The sequence below is a fragment of the Muscardinus avellanarius genome (assembly GCF_963383645.1).
Source record: "Muscardinus avellanarius genome assembly, chromosome: 2".
In the NCBI taxonomy this organism is placed as follows: Eukaryota; Metazoa; Chordata; class Mammalia; order Rodentia; family Gliridae; genus Muscardinus; species Muscardinus avellanarius.
In genome coordinates, this window is record NC_137787.1 from 90,797,450 (window position 1) to 90,825,416 (window position 27,967).

Consider the following 27,967-nt stretch of genomic DNA (forward strand, 5'->3'; position numbering starts at 1 on the left):
GAAAGATTGGGCATGGTAGCACACAACTGTCATCCCAGTACTTGGGAGGCTGAGACTGGAGGATCACAGGTTCAAAGCCAGCCTCAGCAATTTAGTGAGCTATGTTTCAAATGAAAAATAAAAATGGCTGAGGGTGTAGCTTGGATTCTATCCTCATTACAGAAAAAAAAGAAAAGAAGAGAACTTCAAGGAAATAGAAGACATATTTTCTGTTCTGAAAGAATATAAAATTTTATGGTGCCATGGGCAGAAGAAAGCTTAATGACAGGGAGATAAAATCCACAAATAAATAATTATAGCTTCATTAGATCTTCAAAAAAGTAGTCGCTTATTGAGACCCTACTAAGTGCAAGGCATTTTGTTAAGCATCTTAAAAGATGAAGTGAGCAAAGAATAGTCACTTTATTAAGTTCTCATATTAAACTGGATGAATAAAATAATGATGGATGAATAAAAATATGTACAATGTTTAATAGAATATTAAGACAAAAATCACTAACTGAGCCCAGAATGGTGGTGCACGCTTAAATCTCAGCACTTGGGAGGCTGAGACAGGAAGATTGCAGGTTTGCAGCCAGCCTAGGCTATTTATTGAGGCCCTCTACAACTTAGTGAGATCCTGTTTCAAAATAAAAAATAAAAATATGCTGGGTGTGGTGGTGCACGCTTGTAATCCCAGCACTTGGGAGGTACAGACAGGAGTATTGCACAGGTTTAAAGCCAGCCTTGCTGGCTTAAAGGACCCTGTTTCCAAATAAAATATAAAATATGTCTGGGAGTATAGCCTGGAGGTAGAAGGGTTCCATCCCCAGTACCACCAAAAAAAAAAAAAAAAAAAAGAATAAAAATATGAAAAATATGGACTTGGGATGTAGCTTGCAGGTAGAATAGAATGCCCCTGGATTTGATCCCCAGTACTGCGAAGAAGAAGGTACTGCAAAAAAGAAGGAGGAGGAGGAGGAGGAGGAAGAGGTGGAGGAGGAGGAGGGGAAGGAGAAGGAGAAGGAGAAAGAAAAAGAGAGAAAGAAATCACTGTTATTGATTATAATTGTCTATGTATGGACTTAGGTACTTATTACAACAAGCTATGTAGGTTCAAATGCAAAGTGTTTAGTATTGCAGGTGTTTTCTGGGGGAGTGTTAGGTCAAATATTGGAGACTGGACAAAAGATGTCTTAAGAAGATGGCGAAATTCAGGGAAAGTTTTCTTTAGGACAACAGCTTTCTTTTTTTTTTTTTTTTTTTTTTTTTTTTTTTTTTTTTTTTGCAGGTCTGGGGGTGGAATCCAGGGGCATTCGGCCTCTGAGCTATACCCTATGCCCTATTTTTTATTCTTTATTTTGCAACAGGATCTCACTAAGTTGCAGAGGGCCTCACTAAGTAGCTGAGGCTGTCTGCAAACTGCGACCCTCCTGTCTCAGCCTCAGGAATGCTGGGAGTACAGGCATGTGCCACCATGCCTGGCTTTGCTTTCTGAATATGCCTTAGTGGAAAAGAAAGAAAGAGAAAGACTGAAAATATTAAAAGACATGGGTGAAAGATGAAGTAGGCTGTCAAGAGTGTGAGGAAATAACTTTAGATAGTACCTACAATAATGGGCAAAAAATGGTAGCAAGAATTTGGTTGAATTTAGGGTACTCCTGGGAATGTATTCCATATAGTTTGTACTCTTTGCAATAGGCAGAAGAAAATATCATCAGTTAGCATAAAGGGAATAGGGTAGGGTTTGAATCTTGAGGAGTGGAAATTTACAACAATTGCTATGGACACTGTGTGGTGATTCAGTCATCATCAGCAAAGACTATCCTGTTTTGAAAACACAGCCTGAAGTTAAATTATACAATTAGTTAAGTCCCTTTGCGATTTTTCATACTCTGAGAGTAGAGAAATTAAGATCTTACTTTGGCAAGAATGGTATGTGTAAGGTGCAGGGATGGAAATTATTTCAAAGTCTAAAGTAAACTGCGGCAAGAACACAGTACAGGTGAAATGGACTCAAAGGTTGTTAGAGCCTGGTTATCACAGGAAGTGCTTGTTTCAAGGGAATGAGAAATTAAATGATGGGGGAAAGGGAAAATCTGAGAGGAAAGGTCCTGGATTTGGTTATGAGAAATGAAGTTGTCCAAGGTACCAATACCAAGCCACAGCCATCCATGCTCATTGGACTACAGAAAGCCAAAACACTGTAGCCAGGTGTGTGGTACGAACCTGTCATATCAATACCTGGGAGGCTGAGACTAGGATTGCAGGTTTGAGACCAACCAAGAAAACTTAACGAGGCCCTGTTTCAAATTAAAAATTAAATAGGGCTTGGAGTATAGCTCAGAGGTAGAATGCCTCTGGGTTAAATCCCTGATACTACACACACACACACACACACACACACACACATACACACACACACTAAGACAGGATTCTGCATAGACTGCCTTTTGAGGGAGGAAGTTTCCCAGAATGATAGCAATGACTACTTGGGGAAACAGTTACGGAACAGGTGTCATCTTACTTGAGATTTATAGTCAGTGTTCTAAAACTCGATGATGAAAATGGACAACTTGGAACTTAAAAATATTATGATTATATCTAAATGTAAAATAATGTAAACATAAAGAGTAGAGGCCCTTTGAGAGCAGAGTTTACGTTTGCTTTTCTCCATATTCCCCCTAGTAGTTACAGTGGCTCATAAACCGTTGGTGGTTGATAAATAGGGTGTTGGTTGAACTAATGAATAAGTCAATCATGAGTTAATTGATGAAACAGATAACACTGATGTGTACTGAGGGGTAGGTTGACTCATCCTTTTGCTCTGAGTGTCAAGACAAATGCAGTCAAGGACTCTGTAGGAAAAGTTAGTGAGGAATAAAGTATTATCAGGGGGTGGCACAGTTTCATTTAATCCAAAGAAGTGGAACCCATGTAGGAGGACGAAATTAAGCAGGTAGGGGGAAAAAGATGTAGTATGTAGGTGAAGAAGTAAGAAAGTTTTTGCACCCTCTTGGCTTAATAAATTAAATTCCTTGCATTACTCTTAAGCAGACTTTTTTTATTGTGTGTGTGGGTCTGGGGATGGAACCCAGGGGAATTCAACCTCCAAGCTACACCCCTTGCCCTATTTTTTATTCTTTATTTTGAAACCGGGTCCCACTGAGTTGCAGAGGGCCTCACTAAGTAGCTGAGGCTGTCGGCGAACCACGATCCTCTGGTCTCAGCCTCCTGAATGCTGGGATTACAGCGTGCACCACCACGCCCGGCTCCTCTTATGCAGAATTTAAATGAAAACTTTTAAATTAGCTCGCTTTCTTATTGGATCGAAGCCACACAAGTTTGATCATTAGGTATTTCTCAGGAAGAGTAGCATAGATGTGTACGAGATCAGATAATCCAATTAGTACTTAATCATACAAGATCAGATAATTCAATTATTACCTATTTAGGATGAAGCCTAGTATTACAAAGTGTATCATTTTCTTCTTGTTTGTATCTGTCACATTTTCATAGGTTGGAAGAGTTTTGTCATCCAGTCAGATTATCTGTCATGGTCATCGTCATTTTTAACTTTTAAATAAATTTCTTACATGTTAAAAATATAAAAAAAAGAAAGAGGAGGAAAGCAGAAGTAGCAATTGTTAGGTTAGGCTGGAATGGGTCATGTTCAGTCCATAATCAGTATACACCAAGAAGAGCCCGTTCACTTCCTGGCTAATGAGCGCTGTGGTTTTATTAGCTTTGTCTGCGATTAGGAGCAGCTATCTCTACTTCGCAGCAAGAGCTCCCACAAGAAATAACGAATCTTCCAAGCTTCTTGAGTTCCTCCTTCATTCATTCAACACATTTAATAAGCACTATTTTCTTTGCAATGTCGCCTGTGGTTTCCAGGCGCCTCCAAAATATTTTTTCTTAATCTTTGTGTTGTCTTGAGTTTATAATTGAAAAGAATGTAGATTAAATTATCTGAGTTTAGCGAATGAATAAAAAGCAAATTGATTGGGGCAATTAGTTCACTGGGATTATAAAATTCTAGATCTTTAGGAATACTCCACGAGGCACATACTGGATCACTTTACAGATGAGGAAATTGAGGTTCAAAATATAGAGTGAGCCAAAACGCGGAGTCCAAGGCCCAGTCTAATCCTTCAATGGCTGTATCTCAGGTACTGTGCTGGCCATGGCAACACAAAGCTGAATAGGACATGATCTGTGCCTCTTTTCAGTTTACAGATACATAAGTGAAAGATTAAAAATAAGAAGCAGTGCATTCCATGACTGAGGTTTGCCCATGGCATTCAGTAAGTGAAGAAAAATGGCTTGAGCTTGGGTTGAGATAGTCAGGAAAGCTACCTGACATGAAAGTAATTCCATGCTGTTCCTCAAAACCATGTCTTATTTAGCCACAGGAGGCAAAGGATTGAATTCCTAAAGTAGTAGTTCCTAAATGGGATGCAGTCAGAATTTTCTGAAAGGCCTATTAAAACACAAATTATTGACTTTGGAATGGACTCCAAGAATTTTAATTTTAAACAAATTCCCAGATAATACTGATGCTGCTATTCAGAAGATCACATTTTAAAAACTATTGACTGTCCCAGGGCAAACCACTGACTGTTATGTGCCTCTCTATAAAAACAGAAAAGACCACTACGTTCCTCGGCAGAACCGCCTTACTTCCTGAATCCCTTTTAAAATAGAATAAAATCTTCCAGGCATGGTGGTGCACGCTTATAATCCCTGCGCTTAGGAGGCTGAGACAGGAGGATCACACAGGTTCGAAGCCAGCCTCAGCTACTTAGTGAGAGGCTCTAAGCAACTTAGTGAGACCCTGTTTCCAAATAAAATATAAAATAGGTCCAGGAATATAGCCCAGAGGTAGAAAGTCCCTGGGCTCCACCCTCAGTACCACACACACACACACATACACACACACACACACACAAATAGAATAAAATCATCTGAGTGTCTTTTTGGTAGTATACCAAGTCTAAATTTTTAGATTGTATAGTAATAGGAATTATGAGTTCATGTTTTCTAACTTGGGAGTTTTTTTTTTTTTCAGTCATGACTCTATCATTCTGTATTGACATATAGCAATCAAAAAGTGTCTATGGTTAATAGTCCCTACATCTTAATATTTACAATCTACTAATATAAAATCTAACTTTAAAATTAGACACTGTCCCTGATTGAGCTGCTTCCTGCTGTTGAGGGAGGTGTTTGATCTCGCACACTACTACAGATTCCCACCCCTGTTTATTCTTCACCTCTCGCTCTCCTAAAGCTCCTATGCATGGGCAAGTCTTATTGGCATCTGAACCTGTGTCCCCAGAAAAACCCATATCAGAAGCAGGGGTGGTGAGACTGGCCAAGATGCTGCACTAATTCCCAGCAGGAGAAGAAAACTTTTCTGTTGCTCTTGACGACTCTTCCCTGGCTTTATACATGCCTCTGTACCAGTCGGAGGCTCTGTGAACCTGCCATGTAGCTGTGTGATGAGAAAAAGATCATCCTCTTCCCTCATGGTTGCTTTTCGATATCTAGTGCCAATATGTATTTTGGAAGCCTTCAGCAAAAATGCACACATGCATTTTTAATGATGAGATGCTTATATTTTTAATTAGTCAACTTTAAACAAAGTAGCTGTGAGAATTTATATACCTCAACAAATGCTGAGTATGTCCTTCTTTAAACTAAAAACTTTAATACAAATGACGAAATTAATTTTCTATGACTTATCATCCATGATGTGGCTAATAAAAAAGACTGCTTTAAAAAATGTGATGAATAGCCAGGCATGGTGGCACAGGCTTGTAATCCCTGTACTTGGGAGGCTGAGACAGGAGGATCCAGGTTCGCGACCAGCCTCAGCTACTTAGTGAGGCTCTCCGCAACTTAGTGAGACTCTGTTTCAAAAATAAAGAATAAAAAGAAATTGGTCTGGGAGTGTAGCTCAGAGGTAGAATGCCCCTGGGTTCAATCCCCAGCACCACACACACAAAAAAAAGTGTTGAACATAGTTACCTAGATTTATGATTGCTTCTTACAGAGCCCTTTGCATTCACATAGTGAGGTGAGGGCATATTTTATATGAGAAATACTTCATTTCTACATGACATAGTAGAAGCATATATAATGTCCCACTATACACACGTTTTATGTCTGTATATTCTATAATCACAAGCATTTTTGTATATATCTCTAAATATGAGCATCAAAGAATTAGTAAAAAAAAATAAAAATTATCAGAAAATGATCAAAACCTCTTCCCAACCACACTCCCGGCCCCTGATAGCTCTTGACAGACAGTAATAAACAAAGTGGTGGATAAATTATTTCATTCAGTTTTTTACACATACCTGCTATGGCTACTCTGGACCCTCAAAATTTTATTTTCCAAAATTATTATTCTCTTTATATCATATTATATTTATTATAACTTTTAAAATATATTTGTTAAAACTTTAAAAATAATCTGCAAATATATTTCTTCAATTTTTAGTGAAATTTGAAAATATGCAAATACAAAGCCAATGATATTAGAGTACCTGCCTTCCTATGTAAACATGTGCTTGTTACAAATAAAAAAAATAAATGATGGCATAGGGAAACTAATAAGGAGAATAATAAGTATGAAAGCTGAATTATAATTTAACTATCTGTAAACAATAAAAAACACATTTAAGTATCTGTGAAAAAATATCCAAAAAAATTATAAGTTAAAACCAATCAGTATTTCTCTTACATTAGACTTCTGTAAACATTGCTTGTTTTTTGTTTTTAGGCAATAATTTTTAAATCAGCCCATACTGATATACAACATTATCTGTATAGAAATATCAGTATATATCTAAAATAGACACAAAGATATTCATGAAAGTGTCATTAATAAGAAACACTAGTAAGAGTGACCAACATTTTTCTAAGGAAATTGAGACTTTCCTGACTTAAATGGACCTAGATATTTACCTAACAATATTAAAATATATATGGCCATACCAGCATTTTAAATTAATGAAGTTCTCTTTTTTTTTGGATAAAGAAAAGTTTACCTAGCCGTAGAGAAGTTTGAGATATTTGCAAGACATTGAGGGCAAATTTTAGGCCTAAATGCAAAATCTCTGGAGAAGGTATGGGAAGGAATTACTTGAGGTTTCTTGTGAATTTTTCTGTTATGGTTTGATGATTAATACCATGCAAATATCCTTTGTCAGTGTGTCTTGGCAGTTCTTCCAAGGAGACCAGGGAATGAAGAGGATTACAGAAAGAACAAAAATGAGGTTGATTTTATACTAGAAAAATGCAGTGGGGAATTCTATTACTTTCTAGCAAGCTTTCTACCTCATTCCTGTGTCCACTACACAGTATTACAAAATCTTTGTAAAAAAAAGAAAGGCAAATTTCCAAATACAATCAGAATTTCATTCTTCCTAGCAATTGTGAAAGTAACCATAATTTAATCCGATCATTTCTTCTAGTATTACAAGAGTGTGATTTTAATGTTCATGGACTAAAGCACAACAGAGCTTCAAGTACAAAAGTTTTCTGGCTCACAAAATCTGCGGGTTGACAATCAAGCCACTGGAAGGACAAGTTGGCCTCAGAAACAAACAGGGCTAGAAGTGAACTGTTGGGATGTGCCCTCTTGCCTGCTTTTCTGCTTGTGTGCCTTATGCTTTTCTCATAAATCTTCCTTTTCCACTTGGAAAATACCAATTAATTCCTTTCATTCTACATCAAATATATACTCTGCAGTCACTTGAAGAAAAAAAAAGTCTTGATACTGTTTCTGAAACAAAGTCCTAAAATTGTAAAGAAGGGATTCGCTGAATTTAACTGGATCTGTTGGCCACCCCTGGACTAATCAGTAGTTTGAGGGATGAGGGCTAAGATTGGCACACTTAAGGTGCCCATAATTGACTGTGGCTAGGGGAGTAGGATCATACTATGACTTAGCAGCTCCCTTGGGTACCACAAAATTTGGAATAGGGGAGTGGAGAGCTGCTTCTGGGCAAAGGAAAATGTTATAGATCTGGGCGGAAAGACCATATGTTACTAGTATCCATAGTAAAAAAAAAAAAAAAAAAAAAAGAACCCAGTGAAAAATCTATATTATATTCATGGTGGCTATACCTAGCTCACAGAAAGCTCAACTCTAATTCACTTAAGTGGCTGCAGATACAAGAGGTATGTAGTCAATAGCGTACCCTAGCAGAACAAGTAGTCTGAAATCATTAAGTAGCATCTTCTTCATGAATCCCCTTTTGAATATTAACGTGAGCCCTTTCTAACTCTTGCAAGTATTTTATGATCACCAGTACATAGTTTATCACATTGTTCTACAATTGCGTGAATTTCCAGTTAAGCTAAAGTTCTAAAGTCTCTAGCCCAACTGATAGGTATCTTATATTAAGCATTCTTTTATTAGATGATTTTTATTTTATTAGATGATTTTTACACCAAGATTAGTGTTAAAAACATAATTTATTCCATATTCATTCCATAAATGATTCTTGAGAGCCTACTAATTTCTAGGATGTATGCTCAATGCTTAGGATACGAAGATGATCAAAGATGATCCTTAAAGAAAGCTTGTGATTTGATGCCTTTTGTCCCCATTTCACTTGATGTAGAAATCTAGCATGGCAAAATTTGATCTAGCAATTGAATTGCCTCTCCAAACACCAGAGTATATCTAGATGTAGTTTAGTTTGCCTATCCAGAAAAATCAGAATTTTTCTCCCTTTTAAGCCCAAAGGCTATTAATGCAAATCCAATTGAATTTGCATTTGATTACATTTCTGATGGAAACATTCATATGCAAATGAAAATTCATGCAAAGATAGCCAGATAACTCAAATAGTTGCTGAAATATCAAGATAAAATTAGGCTATTAAGTGTATATCCATCCACCATGCTTCGTGGGTTACACTAAGGTCATCAATTGGGACAATGCTCTCAAAAAACTTTTAAAAATTATGTTTTAAACATTGGACAACACTCTAGTAGGTATGAGTTCAAAAGAGAGCTGTTACATAACTTTCTACTGTGTTAGTACTAAAAAAGAATCCTCTTACTGGTAAAAATCTGTCAAGTTGTTCAAGACAGTCAGCTTGTATCCACCATTTCCCCCCTTATTTTTTCTCGTCACTAAAAGCAAAGGTTGATTTTTGGTTGATCTGAAGTTATTTTGATGACCCAAAACAATGCACAAATAGTTTGTGCAAGTTGGCAGTTCCTGCACACTCCCCAGGGACCCAGTGATGCAAGTGGAATGACATCATCACTATCGCCACCAAATAAGTATCCCTTGGAAAGCATCCATGGCATTGTGAACACAGCAGTAGAAAAGAGATCTTAACTAAGGTCCCCATTCTTCTACTAAATCCAGTTAAGAGAACGATTTAAGCAAAATTTCAAGGTAAAATCTTCTAATCCACTGCTGACATTCCAAGTCTATTTTTGAGGGAAATACAGGTCTTGGAATCACACTGCTGTTCTTGTTAAACTTAACAGAAGTGGGAATCATACAAGACAAAAGTTTGAAATTGTAGCGTTCGAGATTCTTAACACTTCCTTTCATAGTCCACAAAGTAAATTCAATTCTCCTCATTTTTCTTTTATTTGATGTCAAGTATGTGTCCATAGTTTGAAGACATTTTAGAATTCTAATATGCCCTGCTTTGGTGGATGTCACCAGCCATCCATCAGATTTGGAAAGCTTCAACCTGAGGGAGGTATTTTAGCATCTCTCACTCTGACAAGTCAAATCCCTTCCCAGGTCTTAAGGAATTTACTTCTTAATTACCTCTGAAATCCAGCTATGTCCTATCATGTGCATCAGCCACTCTCACCTGGTGTACGGCAGGAGCCTCCTTACAGGTCCCCCATTATCTAATTTACTCTTTCCCCAATCTTCATCATAGAGTTGTTTTTCGTGTGTGCACTTGTGGGTATGCATGTGTAGGAAGGAGGGCTGGGCATTGAAACCAGGGTATTCTATCTGGGTTACACCCCCATCCTTTTTTTATTTCAAAATAGGGTCTAGCTAAGTTACAGAGCTGGTTTCAAACCTGCAATCCTCTTGTCTCAGCCTCCCAAGTACTTGGATTGTAAGCATGGGCCATCATACCAAGGCTGAGTAGTCATTTAAAAATGAAAATAATCACGGGAGGGAAGGCAGTGGTATATGCCTGGCTATTGAGAAGCTCAAGTTTGAGATCAGAGTGGGCAGTTAAGAGAGACCTTGTCTCAATAAAGGAAAGTAAAATAAAATAAAAGAAACAGAGCTATGTAGGTTAGGGTTAAATTTTGAATTAAAAAAAAATTTTCAAAAAGCCATCGTTTCATTTAACCATCTTCCTTGCTTAGGACCCTTCAGTGGCTTCCCATTTCTCCTAGAACAAACCCAAATCCTAATAAGGCTACTCCTGCCACATGGTGTGATTCCTGCTCACCTCACTGTCCTTCCATTTTGAGGCTCTGCTTTCCCTTTGCACTCCAGTACTGCCCTTTCAGATCCTGAAATGTGCATTTCACCACAAGCTTGCACATGCTGTAACATGAGTTAACATCATGCACCCTCCACTAGAGCTTTCCAACCTTCTAGACCCCATTAGGGCTTTCTATTATTTCTTTCTTTCTTTTTATTATTTATTTATTTATTTATTTATTTATTTATTTATGGTATTGCAGATTGAACCCAGGGGCATTATATCTCTAAGCTGCATCTACAGCCCTTTTTACATTTTGTTTTGAAGCAGGTTCTCCCTAAGTTGCTAAGAACCTTGTTAAGTTGATGAGGCTGGCCTCAAACCTGCAATCATCCTGTCTCCATCTCTCAAGTGTTTGGATTACAGGTGCGCATCACCAAGCCCGGCTTCTTTGTCACTTTTTCCTTTTTTTTTTTTTAGCGGTACTGAGGATGGAACCCAGGGACATTCTACCTCTGAGCTATACCTCCAGCCCTATTTTTTATTCTTTATTTTGAAACAGGGCCTCACTGAGTTGCAAAGGGCCTTGCTAAGTAGCAGAGGCTGTTCTCGAACCGAGATCCTCCTGTCTCAGCCTCCCAAATGTTGAGATTACAAGGGTGCACCACCACACCCAGCTATTACTTCTCTTTATACAACTATGCAACTTTCTTTCATAACAGCTGTTCAAGTTTGGAGTAATAATGTATTTATTTTTAAGATAATATCAGTTATATTGATTTTTTTTTTTTTGCGGGTCTGGGGATGGAACCCAGGGGTATTCGACCTCCGAGCTACACCCCTTGCCCTATTTTTTATTCTTTATTTAGTGAAATAGGGTTTCACTAACTGTGGAAAGCCTCACTAAGTAGCTGAGCCTGTCAGTGAACCATGATCCTCCAGTCTCAGCCTCCCAAATCCTGGGATTACAAGTGTGGGCCACCATGCCCGGCAATTTTATTGATTTTTCTTGTGGCCTCCAAAGGATGAGACTGAATCTGTTCTTTGATTGTGAGAGCAATATGCAATGCCTATCACATACTAGGCACTCAATACATGCATGTTGAATTAGTAGGAGGCTCCACTGCCTGTTCTTTTCACATCTAAAATCCACAAATTTATAACAATTGAGCAATAAAAAATTGACTTGTTTGCTCAAACATCACCCTGCCACACTTGCCAAGGAGAATTAGTATGGCAAATATGGTAATATTATCATGGCAGAGAAAGTAAGGTGAAGAATCTAGTGGAACCAAGGTGAACTGCTCTCCAAGACTATGATCATAGGATTTCATCACTTATTGTAGCAACACACTTTTTTCACCTACCAATGATAAAAAATAACAGCTCTGCCAAATCTATCTTATCCATAAAAAAGTTATTTAGGATATTTAAGTCATACTAATTTCAGAAATACATCTAGAAGTTTCAAATATACAATGTGGTGTGACACCAGTTGCTAAAATTGGTTTACAACTCTAATACATTTCATGGGAATAGAGTCATAATTGCAAAAGTTAAAATCATATCAAAATCACACAGCAGTATTGCCAGTTTCTTAACTCCCTCTGTTATTTTTATTTTATTTCTATCAGCTGTGAGCTTAATTTTATTTTCCGCATCTTTAAAATAACTGAGCTAAAGATTCAAATTATAGGGAAAGGTAAACTATCACATATGATCTTTCTTTCCTTTTTTGTTTTTTTCGGTATCAGGGAATGGAACCCCAGGGGCATTTTACCTCTGAGCTACACCTCCAGCCCTATTTTTTAAACTTTATTTTGAAACAGGGCCTCACTGAGTTGCAAAGGACCTCACTTAAGTAACTAAGGCTGTCTGCGAACCGTGAGCCTCCTGTCTCAGCCTCCCAAATGCTGGGATTACAAGTGTGCGCCACCACGCGTGGTTTATGTGATTTTTCTTAACAAAGTCACAGTATTATCTCTCTAGGAATATCTGTGCTTTCACATCTGTCTCAGACCATGGAGTCCTGACCGGCTGTGTTGTTCAGAGGTAGAGGGCTAAAAGCTTATATTTAGCAACTGGATAGATGTGTGGTTAGGGATGTTTAGTGGATAATAAAAAATTGAATATACTTTTCTTAAAAGAAAAGGAAGTTGTAGTTGTATATAGACCATTAAAGTAGCTTTGAGCTTTTGTTATCTCATGTATATGGCTCATACGATATCTTTGGGAGAAAAACAACTTCGATTTTTAAATTTTTACTAAACACATCTTGAATTTTCTTTCATTTTCCCCTAAATTATGCAGACTAGTATTCTAAAAAGAGAAAGTAAAGTGTACTTATTTAACTTAAAGCAAAGAATTCTCTTTTGGGCATATATTTTAAGAAGAAGCATCTGATTAATATTTGGTCATCTTCTGCACTTATTAGAAACAATATCTGTGGCCTTCTTGCAAGTCAGCATTTGGTACTAACAGCGATGTAGATGGACTTCTTTGGGCTCTGGGGAAGAAGACCCTGAAAAGACATTTCTTTTCCTTTTGTGATTTCAGTTAAGAATGCAAATTGCACGTCAGACTTTGAGGAATACTTTGCCAAAAGAAAACTGGAGGAACGCGACAGCCATGCAGTGAGCATTGAGGAGTACCTTCAGCGCAGCGACACAGCCATTATTTACCCAGAAGCCCCTGAGGAGCTGTCTCGCCTTGGCACGCCAGAGGCCAATGGGCAAGAAGAAAATGGTGAGGCTGTAATTCATTTTTAGCCACTACACTGACCTCTGCAGCTGTTACAATTACAAATGCACTACATGCCTGGGTGTTTACCTTAAAATTTGAAGAACAGCTGCAGAGGCATGGAATTTCATGAGCAAAGATTAGAACTGTAATTTTAGGGTATTGTGAAATTTTTTTGTCAGCAAATTTGTGTCATTTGTACATCCAATAAAGAACAAGAACAATTAGAGCCCATTTCTAGGAGATAAAAATATCTAAATGTATTCCTATCTTTCTGAAATATTTTACTTTGGAAGGGGGAAAAAAAAAGTTTAGTAACACTGACCCTCACCTTTTGTTCTTCTCTCCTGACACCTGAAAAGCTCCTTGGCCTGTGAGTTCCTGAGTAATGTGTGGGTAAAGGTCTCATAGGCGCTGTCAGTCACCTAAAGGGAATTTCCTCGTTTATCAGCTGTTTAAACCACCCCCCCCAAAAAAAAAAAAACCACTCAAGTAATTAATTAATTTTGGAACACAGTGTGAGCTGATTCCGACAAGTCAGTCCTGGGTGTGCGAGGGGACTGGTGTGCGAGGGGACCGGGTGCGATGATGGCACTCTGGTGTAGCAGATTGCAGCGATTCCTGTCATACCATCCCGGGCAGTCAGCCCATTAGCTGCCATTGATTTACTGACCTTTTGGCCCGCTTCTCTCTCTCTTGTCTCTCGGCTACAGACCTGCCACCTGGAACTCCAGATGCTTTTGCCCAACTGCTGACCTGCCCCTACTGCGACCGGGGCTACAAGCGCTTGACATCACTGAAGGAGCACATCAAGTACCGCCACGAGAAGAATGAGGAGAACTTTTCCTGCCCTCTTTGTAGCTACACGTTTGCCTACCGTACCCAGCTCGAGCGGCATATGGTGACACACAAGCCTGGGACAGATCAGGTGGGGGGTTGGTTTTAAATGATTTCTTTCTATAATAACCCCGTAGAGAAACGATATTGCTTTGATTGGCAATCATTATTAATTTTTCATGGCATTTTGAAGATGCAGATCTTTTAATGGTAATAGCTTTAATTGAGGTCTAAATGATTTTTTGATGGTCTCTTCTAATATGATTTAATAGTCTTATGTTCACGATCGAATGAGTGTGTTAATTTCTAATTTAGAAATTTTATTTGCACTTTAACTTGACTTTAGTTTCATTTTTATGTTCCACAAAAAGTGAATGAAATTGTAGCATTTTAATTATACATTATTAAACATCTCAGCAATTTTAATTCCATTTTTCACCTACTTTTCCTAGAATTTCTTTCACACAAGATCTAAGTCATAGTAAAAGAAGTGTATATTTCTTTTATTTGTCATGTGATGCTTCAGAAAGAATATTTCTGCAAGCTGCTACTAGTTTATGAAACCTAATTATTTTAAAGAAAATAAAAAGGCACATAGTATAGATATAATAAATCAGGTTTGTATTAAAACATTGGATGTACTTTTAAATGAGCCCCTCTTGATATGCACATCTGCAGCTAAATGTTGAAATTTCTCTACTTCTTTTGGCTTGCTTGTCTAAAAATAAGAACTCTGCCTTGAACAGGTAGGCATAGCTTCTTAAATCTTTAAAATGATTGAATAGGATTGATTCACAGCATCCCTTAAATGTTCCAGCAAAACTGCTCTTTCGGTCCTCCTGGGAGGATTGACTCTGCAAATTGATATGATGATGTGTTCGGATGGTAACAGAAATGGTGTGTCATAAGTCATAATAACTGGCCCCACAGATCTGGAATTGCCCTGTATACGCCTTGATACCATATCTGTTTTAAAAATGATTAAACATGATACTCTATATAAAACTCCTATTTTCCCTCATGTGCTTTATTTTCTTTGAGTAAGAAAAATAGGAATAAGCAAACACGATCAAACAACAATGATAATACTACATTATGGAATTTTACTCTTCTAACAGAATTGCTCATCTAAATCATTTCATTTATATCTGATTGGGCTTGCCACCTGAATGTTTTTCAAGGATCAATTATTTTAAAATATGCTTGCATGGTTATACTTATGTAACAAGCAGTCTATCTTCCGTTGCTTCTATGCACAAAAACTCTAGGAAAAAAAAAAAACAGGCCTAGATATTTATCTAGCATAACTGCTTTAAATTTCACATGCAGAAGTGTGATTGTGTTGGCGCATTATGAATGGTAGCTTTGGTGTTGAAAAGTCCCCTCATTTGCTCATGGCATTTACAATTAGTAAATTAAAATGATTGTATCATATTAACAGTGGCACAACTAAAGTTTATAGTAGTCCTCTGAGGGCTGTGGGGGAGACAAAGCAGCTGTTGCTGTTTGTTTATGCAACTCAGCAACATATGAGCGCTGGTCCCTCAATGGCGCTCGGCGGGCTGGGCTCCGCTTGATCTTTGAAGGTTGCTGCTGTTTGAACAAACCTCCCTGTGTCCCATGTAACACCATCTGTCTCACTAGGAATGTGGGAAGATTCAGCACACCCTAGCAGTTGTCATACCGTTTCTGAGCTGTCTTTTTGCAAAAGGCTTTTGTGTCATTGCTGCTTGAAAAAAGCTGACCTCCTACCTTGAGCATCCAGAGTAGATGACTGTATTTTTTTTTTTTTTTTCAGAATTCTAAGTCACACTGCTTTTTCCCCTCTTGTTCAAAAAAGGTCAGCTGTGTTTGATTACATCTTTAGCGCTTTTAACTTGCCTTTTGAGAAAACTTTTTTTTTCCCCTTTTGGTCCCTACTCCCTTGCACACTACCTAAAAGGAAAAAAGAAATGTCGTTGAAGTCTTTTCGACTGCCCTGTGATAAAACTGCTCAAGCAACTATCACCCAAGACGTTTTATCTTACATTATCAAATGTAAGCGAATCAAATCTGATAGGCGGCACCTCAGGAAAACAGGGTTTACATGTGCTCCTAGCACAATGAATAGAATATTTAAACATGCTTTCCATGTAACAAAATATTTGAGGTCAAGGTTTTCCTTGTTTGCGAGTTTGGGATTTTTTTTTTTTTTTTTTTGCTCTTCTTTAAATTCCAGGTTGCTTCAATATAAGATATACTGTAAACTGAAGCTGAAAAAATTTTTATAAAATTTCATACAAGTATGTGAGGTTCATTTTTTCCTAGACTATTCAGAATTTTCCAGAAACTTTTTTTTTTCCTTGACAGAATTGTTGCATTCTAGCTGGGAAACTTTTAGAACCTGCAGTAAACACACACACATACACACACACACACAAAAAAAAAATTAAAAAACCACAAAAAACATCTTAACAATTACACTTTCTCATCTCAAGGGTCAAAGAAACATTTTGGAAGAGAGACAACAGGAGTAATTGTAAGGAAGTATTTGGATGAGCATGTGAAGGCACTTTTTTTTATTTGTTCCAATTTTATTACCAACATTATCTCTTTTATTGCAACCCTGAAAGACCCGGCAGATAAATAAGCATGCACTCGAACCTTTTGGCCTGCCTGAAAAATAGAGGCCTTTTAAAAATATTTGTAACAAATTTTCTTTGTTCTTCCTGCGCAAAACTGATGTCAGTCTTTCTTCTTTTCTAGCACCAAATGCTAACCCAAGGAGCAGGTAATCGCAAGTTCAAGTGCACAGAGTGCGGCAAAGCCTTCAAGTATAAGCACCACCTAAAAGAGCACCTGCGAATTCACAGCGGTGAGTGGTGGAGGGGCTCCTGCTTCCTTCGGCATTCTGTTTGATTATAGAAGTTCTTAAAGATGGCTTAAAATGTGCAGTCCTGTCTGCAACTTTTTTGAGCTACCCATTTATTTCATAAGCTCTGTGTCCCTTCATGAGACTTAGGGTACAGCCAATAACACTGCCTTACATAAAGAAGAGGGATGTCCATTCTTTCTAGAAATTGCAAAATCTTTGACTTATTACCAAATCTCGGGGCTTCTCTTTGTCCTTTAAACCCTCTCTCTAGATTTAATATTTTTAACCTGAAGAAACTCAGCTGGCATATTATGAAGGATATTCAACTTTGATACCTAAACATGAAAGAAAAAGGTGAAGAATTTTGGATAACAGCTTGCGTATGACAAATGTTCCCCAATTCCTGAGAGCTGTGTATCAGAGAACAGTATGCCACCACTGAGATTTCTTCTTTATAACTAGTTTGATAGCTCTGCCAAGCATTTTATTACCAAATTGGATGCTATTCAAAGAACTAGTTGGATTGGTAGAATCAATGGAATCTCCACAGAGTTGATTAAAGCCACAGCTACACTTCCCTTTAAATACTGTGACATCTTTATTGTGCTATTGACCACACATTAATCTGACACTGTTTAAATAGGAAGCTGCCGATGGGAAGACAAGATTTGGGATCTTAGCTAAAAAAGGCATAGATAGCCTTCACCTTCCACTGCTGACATCTTGAATTATGTCTGCCCAGGGTAGATAAAGTCCAGAAACAGCTATGGTCATATAATTCTAATCTAAGCACCTGGAATGTAGAGGTACCCCCACTGTGTTTCTTTCTTCTGGCTCCTCAGATTCCTTTCTTGGCAGATGACTACAACTGTTGCTTAATTAATGAAATGTAATGTTAATCTCAATTATCATTTTAGGTGAAAAACCTTACGAGTGCCCAAACTGCAAGAAACGCTTCTCCCATTCTGGTTCCTACAGTTCGCACATCAGCAGCAAAAAATGTATTGGCTTAATCTCAGTGAATGGCCGAATGAGAAACAATATCAAGACGGGTTCTTCCCCTAATTCTGTTTCTTCTTCTCCTACTAACTCAGCCATTACTCAGCTCAGAAACAAGTTGGAGAATGGAAAACCACTCAGTATGTCTGAACAGACAGGCTTACTTAAAATTAAAACGGAACCACTAGACTTCAATGACTATAAAGTTCTAATGGCCACACACGGGTTCAGTGGCACTAGTCCCTTTATAAACGGTGGGCTCGGAGCCACCAGCCCTTTAGGAGTTCATCCGTCTGCTCAGAGTCCAATGCAGCACTTAGGTGTAGGGATGGAAGCCCCTTTACTTGGATTTCCCACGATGAATAGTAATTTAAGTGAGGTACAAAAGGTTCTACAGATTGTGGACAATACGGTTTCCAGGCAAAAAATGGACTGCAAGGCTGAAGAAATTTCAAAGTTGAAAGGTTATCACATGAAGGACCCATGCTCTCAACCCGAGGAACAAGGAGTCACGTCTCCTAATATTCCACCGGTCGGGCTTCCAGTAGTGAGTCATAATGGTGCCACTAAAAGTATTATTGACTATACATTAGAAAAAGTCAATGAAGCCAAAGCTTGCCTCCAGAGCTTGACTACTGACTCGAGGAGACAGATCAGTAACATAAAGAAAGAGAAGCTCCGTACTTTAATAGATTTGGTCACCGATGACAAAATGATTGAGAACCACAACATATCCACTCCGTTTTCATGCCAGTTCTGTAAAGAAAGTTTCCCTGGCCCCATTCCTTTGCATCAGCATGAGCGTTACCTTTGTAAAATGAATGAAGAGATCAAGGCAGTCCTGCAGCCTCATGAGAACATAGTCCCCAACAAAGGTGGAGTTTTTGTTGATAATAAAGCCCTCCTCTTGTCATCTGTACTTTCTGAGAAAGGACTGACAAGCCCCATCAACCCATACAAGGACCACATGTCTGTACTCAAAGCCTACTATGCTATGAACATGGAGCCCAACTCTGATGAACTGCTGAAAATTTCCATTGCTGTGGGCCTTCCTCAGGAATTTGTGAAGGAATGGTTTGAGCAACGAAAAGTCTACCAGTATTCCAATTCTAGGTCACCATCGCTGGAGAGGAACTCCAAGCCGTTAGCTCCCAACAGCAACCCTCCCACAAAAGACTCATTATTACCCAGGTCTCCTGTAAAACCTATGGACTCCATAACATCACCATCTATAGCAGAACTCCACAACAGTGTTACGAATTGTGATCCTCCTCTCAGGCTAACAAAATCTTCCCATTTTACCAATATTAAACCAGTTGAAAAATTGGACCACTCAAGGAGTAACACTCCTTCTCCCTTAAATCTTTCCTCCACATCTTCTAAAAACTCCCACAGTAGTTCATACACTCCAAACAGCTTCTCTTCTGAGGAGCTCCAGGCTGAGCCTTTGGACTTGTCATTACCAAAACAAATGAAAGAACCCAAAAGTATTATAGCCACAAAGAACAAAACAAAAGCTAGTAGCATAAATTTAGACCATAACAGTGTTTCTTCATCATCTGAAAACTCAGATGAGCCTCTGAACTTGACTTTTATCAAGAAGGAGTTTGCAAATTCAAATAATCTGGACAACAAAAGCACTAATCCAGTGTTCGGCATGAACCCATTTAGTGCCAAACCTTTATACACAGCTCTTCCACCGCAAAGCGCATTTCCCCCTGCCACTTTCATGCCACCTGTCCAGACCAGCATCCCTGGGCTACGACCATACCCAGGACTGGATCAGATGAGCTTTCTACCACATATGGCCTATACCTACCCAACTGGAGCAGCTACCTTTGCTGATATGCAGCAAAGGAGAAAGTACCAGAGGAAACAAGGATTTCAGGTAATGAGTCATGTCTTTTTGCTCTAAAAAAGGGATGAAAATTATACAGTTGGGTTGAGAATGTAGCTCAGTGGTAGAGCATTTGCCTAGCATGAGTGAATTCCTAGGATCGCTCCCCAGCACTACACACACACACACACACACACACACACACACACACTTATATAGATTGCATGCATGTAGAAAAAAATCTTAGCAAAAATAAAAATATAGAAGAGACCTTTTAAAATGTAAACCCAATACTGTGTGTGGGTTAGGAAGAAAATAAATGAGAATATTGGTACACTGTACTCTGTAAGCTCATTTGCTTTAAAAATGAAGGTGTAAAATACGTACATTTTAGACTTACTTAGATTGACTCACTTGTTTTTAGAAACGTGCATTTATGCTTGGTAGAACTTACCTAGTATTAAAAGTTAAAGCGTATAACAGTCACATGCTTCTAAAGATGTTTAGCCGGGCATGGTAGCGCACACTTGAAATCCCAGCATTTGGGAGGCTGAGACAGGAGGACCACCATTCTCAGACAGCCTCAGCCACTTAGTGAGGCCCTTTGCAACTCAGTGAGGCCCTGTTTCAAAATAAAGAATAAAAAATAGGGCTGGGGGTGTAACTCGGAGGTAGAATGCACCTGGGTTCCATCCATTACTGGGGGAAAAAAAAAGATGTTCATAACTTGTAGGTAATACATAATTTTGACATGTACTCTGTTTTATAGTGAGTACTTTATTTGAAGAGTATTTTAAAAAATATTTGTATACTCAACATGACTTCTTACCTGATCTTTAAACTAGTAAATGATTTATGTGCCTTTAAATATGAAAGCAGGTATGTTTTAGCATTATGCAGTATAATCCCTGTTTGCAAAATAGGAGCATAAGTGGCAATGCACCTCTGTAACAGCTGTTCTAGTATTCCAATTTACAGTACATCTGCCCTCTTTGTAAATGTATTTAAGCCTGCTTAATCTTCTCTAATATTAATTAGTGCAAACGTAGTCTAAGAAAACTGAACTGTGGGCTAGCAAATGGAAATGTATGTTATCATGCAAGTTTGCACTCCTTTGGATCAAGACAAAATAAATATCAAGAAATTTAATAATTTACTGATCCACATTCATTATTGCTCAATGCTGAAGGCTGTTTTAACATAGATAGAACATTGATAAAAAGTGTTATTAATATTCCCTATTTCAAATTAGAAAATTAAATATAAAAATATAGCTTGAGGCTTTTAGTTGGTAGACATACATTTAAATAGATTGCATAATAATAACATTTTGTACCTAAATATAAAATTCAATTAAAATGAGGTTTCTACAGCCACTGATCATTTCTAAAGTAAAGCATACCGGAAAATACACAAATTCTGATGTTAAATGTTCACTCTGGATATTTCATAGGATTAAAAAAATTCGAGGATTTTTAAAAATTTGTGTTTTACCCATCATTAGAGTTGACCATTTTCTGTCCTTAAAAAGCACCAAGCTCTACCTTCCAGGGCAGAGAAGGTTTATATTTTTATTGAAATGTGAGACCTCATATATTTTGTTCAGGGAAAATAAATTTTAAAAAGACTAGATTGATTAATAGCAAGCACTTTTGAGTTTCTCAAAAGTGTCAGCCTATGCAAAGTTGTTTAGTGTAAACACAAAGAAAAGACTGTGTTGAACTGTGTGATTATATCACAGGGAGAATTGCTTGATGGAGCACAAGACTACATGTCAGGCCTAGATGACATGACAGACTCCGATTCCTGTCTGTCTCGAAAGAAGATCAAGAAGACAGAGAGTGGCATGTATGCCTGTGACTTATGTGACAAGACATTCCAGAAAAGCAGTTCCCTTCTCCGGCATAAATACGAACACACAGGTATGAGTGACTTTGACTAGCTAGTTAGAGCTTCCCGGCCTGCTGTACATTTCATAATATTTAATGAGTACACTTGTGCAACATAAGATGTAGCATATGCTGATACCTTCAACAAGGAAGAAATAATGCCTTTGCCGAGCTCAGTAGGACTTTTTGTTGCCTGTTTATTGGATCATTCACATGTTTATGAGTGTGCTTGTCTTCATATCTTTCGAGTTAATGTGTAAAACAAATTTACAAATCATGGCAAAGGACCATTTAAATAGCCAGTACCATGAAATGGCATGACACAAGGTAATCCTTAAAAATACCTTAGAGTTTATAAGCTGTGGTGAACCTACACATGTAAACGTCTAATAGTAAATCTGGTCAATGATGCGTTGGTTTCATCATCCAAACTTCAAGAAAGCCAGTTTGGGTTTTTAAAAATTATTATTCATTTTTATTGTTTGGGTCCCATAAATGATCCATATTTTGAATCAACTAAAAGATGTTAGTATCAAAAAAGAATAATAGTAGATCAAATGAGCTACTGAATCTACCTATATTTGGGAGACTAAAACTTTCTAAACTTTTATTTTCAACCTAGGAACAATTAGAAAGAACTGTCAAGTCAGCAGCCTATTTCTTCCCTAGAAGTAAAAAATAGAGTGTTAATTTTTAAAAAGAAAGATGGAATACCATAACATAAAACAGTACTATTCCTCTCAGTCCAAGATCTGATTTGCAGCTCTGTGGTGGAGCTCCACCTCTGGTCCCTCCTTCCCTCCTTCCTTCTCATCCTGAACAACAAAGTAACTCAGCATCTCCTCCCAGTCCCCAACCCATCTCCAGTTCTTCTCCACTAGAAATTTGGCGTGCTATGCTAGCCCTGGATGAAAAAAGAGAGTGTGTGAGATCTCAATCAAAATATTGGAATGGGTAAAAAGAAGGAAAAAATGTAGGAAAACATCTCACTTTAAACCAGAAACACTAGCATCCAACATTATAACATGGAGGAAAACATCAACCTAAAGTGAATACTTTTGGGAGAATATGAGGAAGAGGCAAAAAGAAAAAGAAATGTGAATGATTCCCATTATATTTTCTCTGCCTACATATATGGTGCCCTTTTTGGACATTGAAAACTATCCTTCGGATGTACTTTTACTCATCATCATTTCTTATTCCTCATTGGACCTGTATCGAAGGCAGCAAAAGTAGCCAAAATCAGGTTGAGAGTTGAGAGAAAGGTGGACAAGTTCTCTCAATTAAATATCAAGAGTATTTGTGAAGAGCATGAAGTTGATAAATAACAGTGCTCCACTGCCGATCCAGTGTTCTTACACTGATCCAGTTTTCTTTCTCTCCAACAATGTAATATCCCTTGTTATTACTTTAAAAGTTCAACTAATGATACTTTCAACCAAATTGAAGAGCAAAAATCCAGGCAGCTTTTGTAGTATATGATTTGCTTAAATTGTCAAAACTTTCCTACATTTATATTTTACCATATGTTTTGAGTACCAAGCCTTACTTAAGCAATTAAGGAGTAAAGATATTTTCATGCCTAAATTGGCCTTAACATTTTAGTCAACCTCAAATATATTTTGTATTTTATTATTCAGCTATATAGTCACTTCACAGAAGGTATCTTTCCCTCTCTGATTGGTTTTATTATTTGACCATATGCATACGCTATCACTTACTATATGCTGAGTATAAAATTTTTATTTTAGTGAGGCCTAGCATTTGCATGGACAACCAGCCAATATATTTACTTCCTAAAATTAAATTTACTTCCTAAAATAAAAGCCACATAGGTATGAACGTGAGAGACCCAAAAGTTGACAAACACAAATATGCTTAATTAATCTGGAAAATAAGCTATTTTAAGAAGTAAAATATTCTGGACTTTTAAGGTGTGAGATTGGCTGCCTAGAAACAATGCCTCGCAACAGGATGGTAGCCATCCAATGGTTTCTCTAAACCTGTGATTAACTGTCCTTCTGTTGGCTTTACAGCTTGTCCAGTTTCCAACGTATTAACTTTTTGGTCTCTTGACCAAAACAACTCATGACATTCCTACTGTCAATGTATTAAGATTCCATCCAACTGAAGTTCTTCATAAATTTTCTATATATATTTAGTCCATTTTCCTATCCTAATTGGGCCCTACAAGCTTTTTGTTTATATCATTCAATAGTAATGTTTTCAAAATAGACTAAGATGGAATTGTGAGAATTGTCTTGAGATTAAAACATTCTAGGTTTTGAATATTAAGTTGAATTCTCATTTGATTATTATGTGCTGATGATGAATATGTCATTGATAAAGTCTGTTTATTACTATAGACAGATATAAGTTTGTTACATCTGTCTATAATTTTTCTTATGTGTTACTAAAGATCAAACCCAGGGGCATTCTACCTCTGAGCTAAAACCCCAACCCTATTTTATTTTTATTTTGAAACAGGATCTCGCAAGTTTACAGAGTCTCACTATTTGCTGAGGCTGCCCTTGAGTCTACAATTCCCCTGTACTCCCAAGAACTTGGGGTTATAAGCATGTGCTGCCATGCCTGGCTCTCTGTCTATAATTCAACTTACAGAATCTTTTAGATTACTAAGGATATTAGGAGCCACTTATTTTGGGGACTTGTATGCCTTGCCTCAACTTATTTTATTTTATATTTCCAATGTTATAATGCTTAATTTCTCTTACCAGTGGGTTTATTGATTGCTTACTTTTCTTGGGATCCTGGACTGGGACAGAGAAAAGAAACTCTATGAAAATGTTGACTTCAATAGGATTAACTGTCACAAACAAGGACTATGAAGAAAAAAAAAAAGTCCAAAAGTCCTTTTAAGCAAATTTAAAGTAAAATCTTAGGTAAAATGAAGAATTCATTTGTAACTGGGTATGGTGGTGCACACCTGTAATCCCAGTACTTGGGAGACTGAGACAGGAGGATCTCAGGTTTGAAGACAGTCTCAGCAACTTAGTGAGACTGTCAGCAACCTAGTAGATCCTGTTTTCAAACAAAAAATAAAAGGGGTTAGAGGGTGTAGGTCAGATATAGAATGCCCATAGGTTCAATCCCCAGTACTACACACACACACACACACACACACACACACACACACACACACAGAACTCATTTATATTTCTCTAAAATTTTAATCTAGCATCTGTTGCATGCTTTTTCTGATGAGACCATGTAGTTGTTACTTTTAGACTCATTTTAGTTAGAATAGTAATACAAATATTTCTACTTTTGAGTAAAGTCTAAGTTTTAAATAAATTACCAAATTTTTATCAGTTACAGGGTAATTTTCTTCATGTCATAAATTTTTTATACATTATTTACTTACATTGTTATTCTAGCTCTCAGGTGAATATCAACCTAGATATTAGGGGGGGAAAGTTACCCTAAAAAAGTTTTGATCCACTAAGTATCAATTTGGATTTTTTTATTAATCTTGCTTATGTAGAAATATAATTCTAGGACATCTTGACTTTTATCAGGTAAACTAACCAAACAAGTTAAAAGGAGATGTGTGTTCCAGTTGGTTCCTATTTAAATTGAATTTACTGAGTACTTTTAAACTTATAGAAAGCATTAAAATATTTAATATATAATACATGTGAAAACTCTCACCCATTCCCAAATTCTGTACTTTGCATGGAATCATGGCTGAATATGTTATTCTTTCAGGTTATCAATCATAACGCAGAATTAATATATTTCTATTCCATGATATTTTTATTGAATGACTTCTCTGAATGCTGATTACCTGTATCATAAGATATTGATAAGATGTACTGCAGGTTTACCAGGCATCTCCCAAGCATTTCTGACCATGAAACCTGTACTTACTGGCAAATGCATGATATCTCTCAAGACACTGCTCTGTGGATTGTTGCTTTAGAAAAGAAAGCCATATTAACTGTAATGTTCATTCAAAATTATTCATATATTCTCTCCATGAAGTGACCTAACTGGTTGATCATTTTGTGCTTCTGAGATGATGAGGCATTAATATCCAAAAGAAATTGCTGGATATTAGTTTTGCCCATGCACGCCTGTTGCAATTAATGCACCAACTAATTTTTCATATACAATTTCTTTTCTCTCCATTCAGATTTAATTCTTTCATGTACTCTTCCCCTGATGCATGAATCTTGCTTAAACTTGAGAAAGTATTGAGTATGTATTAATCAATAAGAATAAAGTGATCTTTTATTAACTGAGTGCTTACTATCAAGTCCTTGTACTAAACATTTTACATACACTGTCTCCTTTCCTCCTTACAGCCAGTCTACAAGTTAGGTCCCCAAATGATCTTCCTTTACCTACCAGAACCCTGATCCTCAAAGAAGTTAACATGGCTGAAACTACACCACAACCAGTTGTGAAAGATGGATTTAAACCCAGACAATCAGATTCCAGAACTGATTTTCCCTATTAAGTATTGTACCATCCTGCCCCAACATATGAATTGCTACTGCTGCAAACGTCTTATCCTTCTGCCCAGCAGTATTATTTTCTTAAAAGCACAAGTACAAACAGGGGAGACTAAATTCATATCACAGCAACTCAAAGTTCCCTGGAAGGCAAGGAAAAAAAGAATCTCTTTTTTCCCAAATATACTACTGCTTCCTGCTAAGTTACCTTCCCGCCATGATGGTCTTGTCATATGGAAAAACATGCTCCCTAGACTTCAGGCAAGCCAGTGGAACTCTCTGTTATCCCATTTACCTCATTCAAACATCTTTTCCAAAAGTTAAAGAATGGGTCTTGTGGGGTTTGAGTTAGACTTGTTTTCTTCAGACTATTGGCTGCATTCAGTTAGTAAAATTTTTTTTCTTTCCAATATCTCTAGTACTTACTAACCAGTATTATCCTGATGCCTACCTTTTACAGGTAAATAACTTTGTCCTACTTAAAAAATGTGCCTTACCACATCAGTCATTTATATTGGACATTCCAGTAAAATAAAGACCATTAATGAAACAACATGTAGCCGTCTACAGCATTTTCCAAATAGTGTCATGCCTCGGAGAAATTCAATAACGTTATTAAAGATATTTGATTACTGATTGAGATTATATATCACCACATAACTGAATACCTGAAGTGTGTGGAATGGGTTCCTAATCTTATAACATGACACTTAGCAAATAAAAATGGGATTAAATCTCCTCACGCTGCTTTTTAATTTAATTTGTTGAAATGCAAGTTTGAATTGGGAAATAGAAGCACACAGCTTCATGTATGATACCACAGTAATCTCATGATACACTTCTGACTTTAACTCTGGAGCATCAGGCTGATAATTTTTTTTATGTCAGTTCTATTTTGGAAATAAACTTTTAAGTATGGCAGCTATGGAAGGTGTTGAAGGCATTCCAGTGCTATTTGTGGCCTGGAATCAACCAGATGTGTTTAGGCTTGGCACTGGTTTTAAGTTCCAAACACTGGTTAGAAACTGCCTGGGATGCCAAAGGAAACACAGCATTCTCTAGCTGAAGAGTATTTAACACTCAACAAGTGGCAGACATCTCATGGAAAACTTTACAGGGAAAACACTGTTTGGAATTAGTTCAGTCTCCATGACATATGTCTTTCTAGTTTGTGTTTTCAGATGGTTTCTTCTCAAATTCTTATTCTTAGGATCCTATGACTGATAAGACATTCATAACATCTTCTTTCCTCTGTTTCTGCTCCTTTCTGACTTGGCAGTTCGCTCCTGTGTAAGACCTAAGGCCCATTTGCAAAGCAACTAACTCATGACGTAACACGCAGAGGATATCAATGCCAGTGCCGGCGATGAGGCCATCTTTCCCACTTTTATACAAGTACTTGTTTTGAAAATGTACGGAAGAGAATTACCTGGTGACAATATGCGCTAGATCACTAGAAATGCCTTGTTCCATAGGACAGTTTTCAAAATGCTTAATGAGACAGTTAGCAATTAAAAGCTTCCGTTCTGAGAGCTTTCCTCCAGCAGCTTCCTAAGTTCTTCTAGTTTGCTAACTGCAAGGCGTCAGCAAGCATTAGAAAGCCAAATGATGAGACGCAAGCGCATCTTCCTAACGCTCCTTGGATTAGCCCCGGGTGTGTTGATCTTTCAGACATAAGCAGACATACATACTTATGCCTGCGTCTGGACACATGTACAGACATTCTTGGAAAGAGACTTCATGCAAAGACACTAACCACCCTGTCATCTTGTTCTTTCTCCCAGGAAAAAGACCACATCAGTGTCAGATTTGTAAGAAAGCGTTTAAACACAAGCACCACCTTATCGAGCACTCGAGGCTACACTCGGGCGAGAAGCCCTATCAGTGTGATAAATGTGGCAAGCGCTTCTCAC

General features: G+C 37.5%; 1 protein-coding gene across 2 annotated transcripts in view; it reads left to right on the forward strand.

Moving 5' to 3' along the window:
* ZEB2 (zinc finger E-box binding homeobox 2) overlaps positions 1-27,967 on the forward strand; it is a gene marked incomplete at both ends in the record, with an annotated part of 130,187 nt that overhangs the window by 101,771 nt on the left and 449 nt on the right. For both annotated transcript variants that reach the window (XM_080689615.1, XM_080689616.1), the window contains 6 exons: positions 12,978-13,166; positions 13,874-14,088; positions 16,743-16,851; positions 17,769-19,738; positions 21,429-21,609; positions 27,839-27,967. The exon at positions 27,839-27,967 is cut by the window's right edge and continues 449 nt beyond it. In XM_080689615.1, coding sequence (XP_080545741.1) covers positions 12,978-13,166; positions 13,874-14,088; positions 16,743-16,851; positions 17,769-19,738; positions 21,429-21,609; positions 27,839-27,967 — 2,793 coding nt within the window. The remainder of the gene's footprint in view (positions 1-12,977; positions 13,167-13,873; positions 14,089-16,742; positions 16,852-17,768; positions 19,739-21,428; positions 21,610-27,838) is intronic.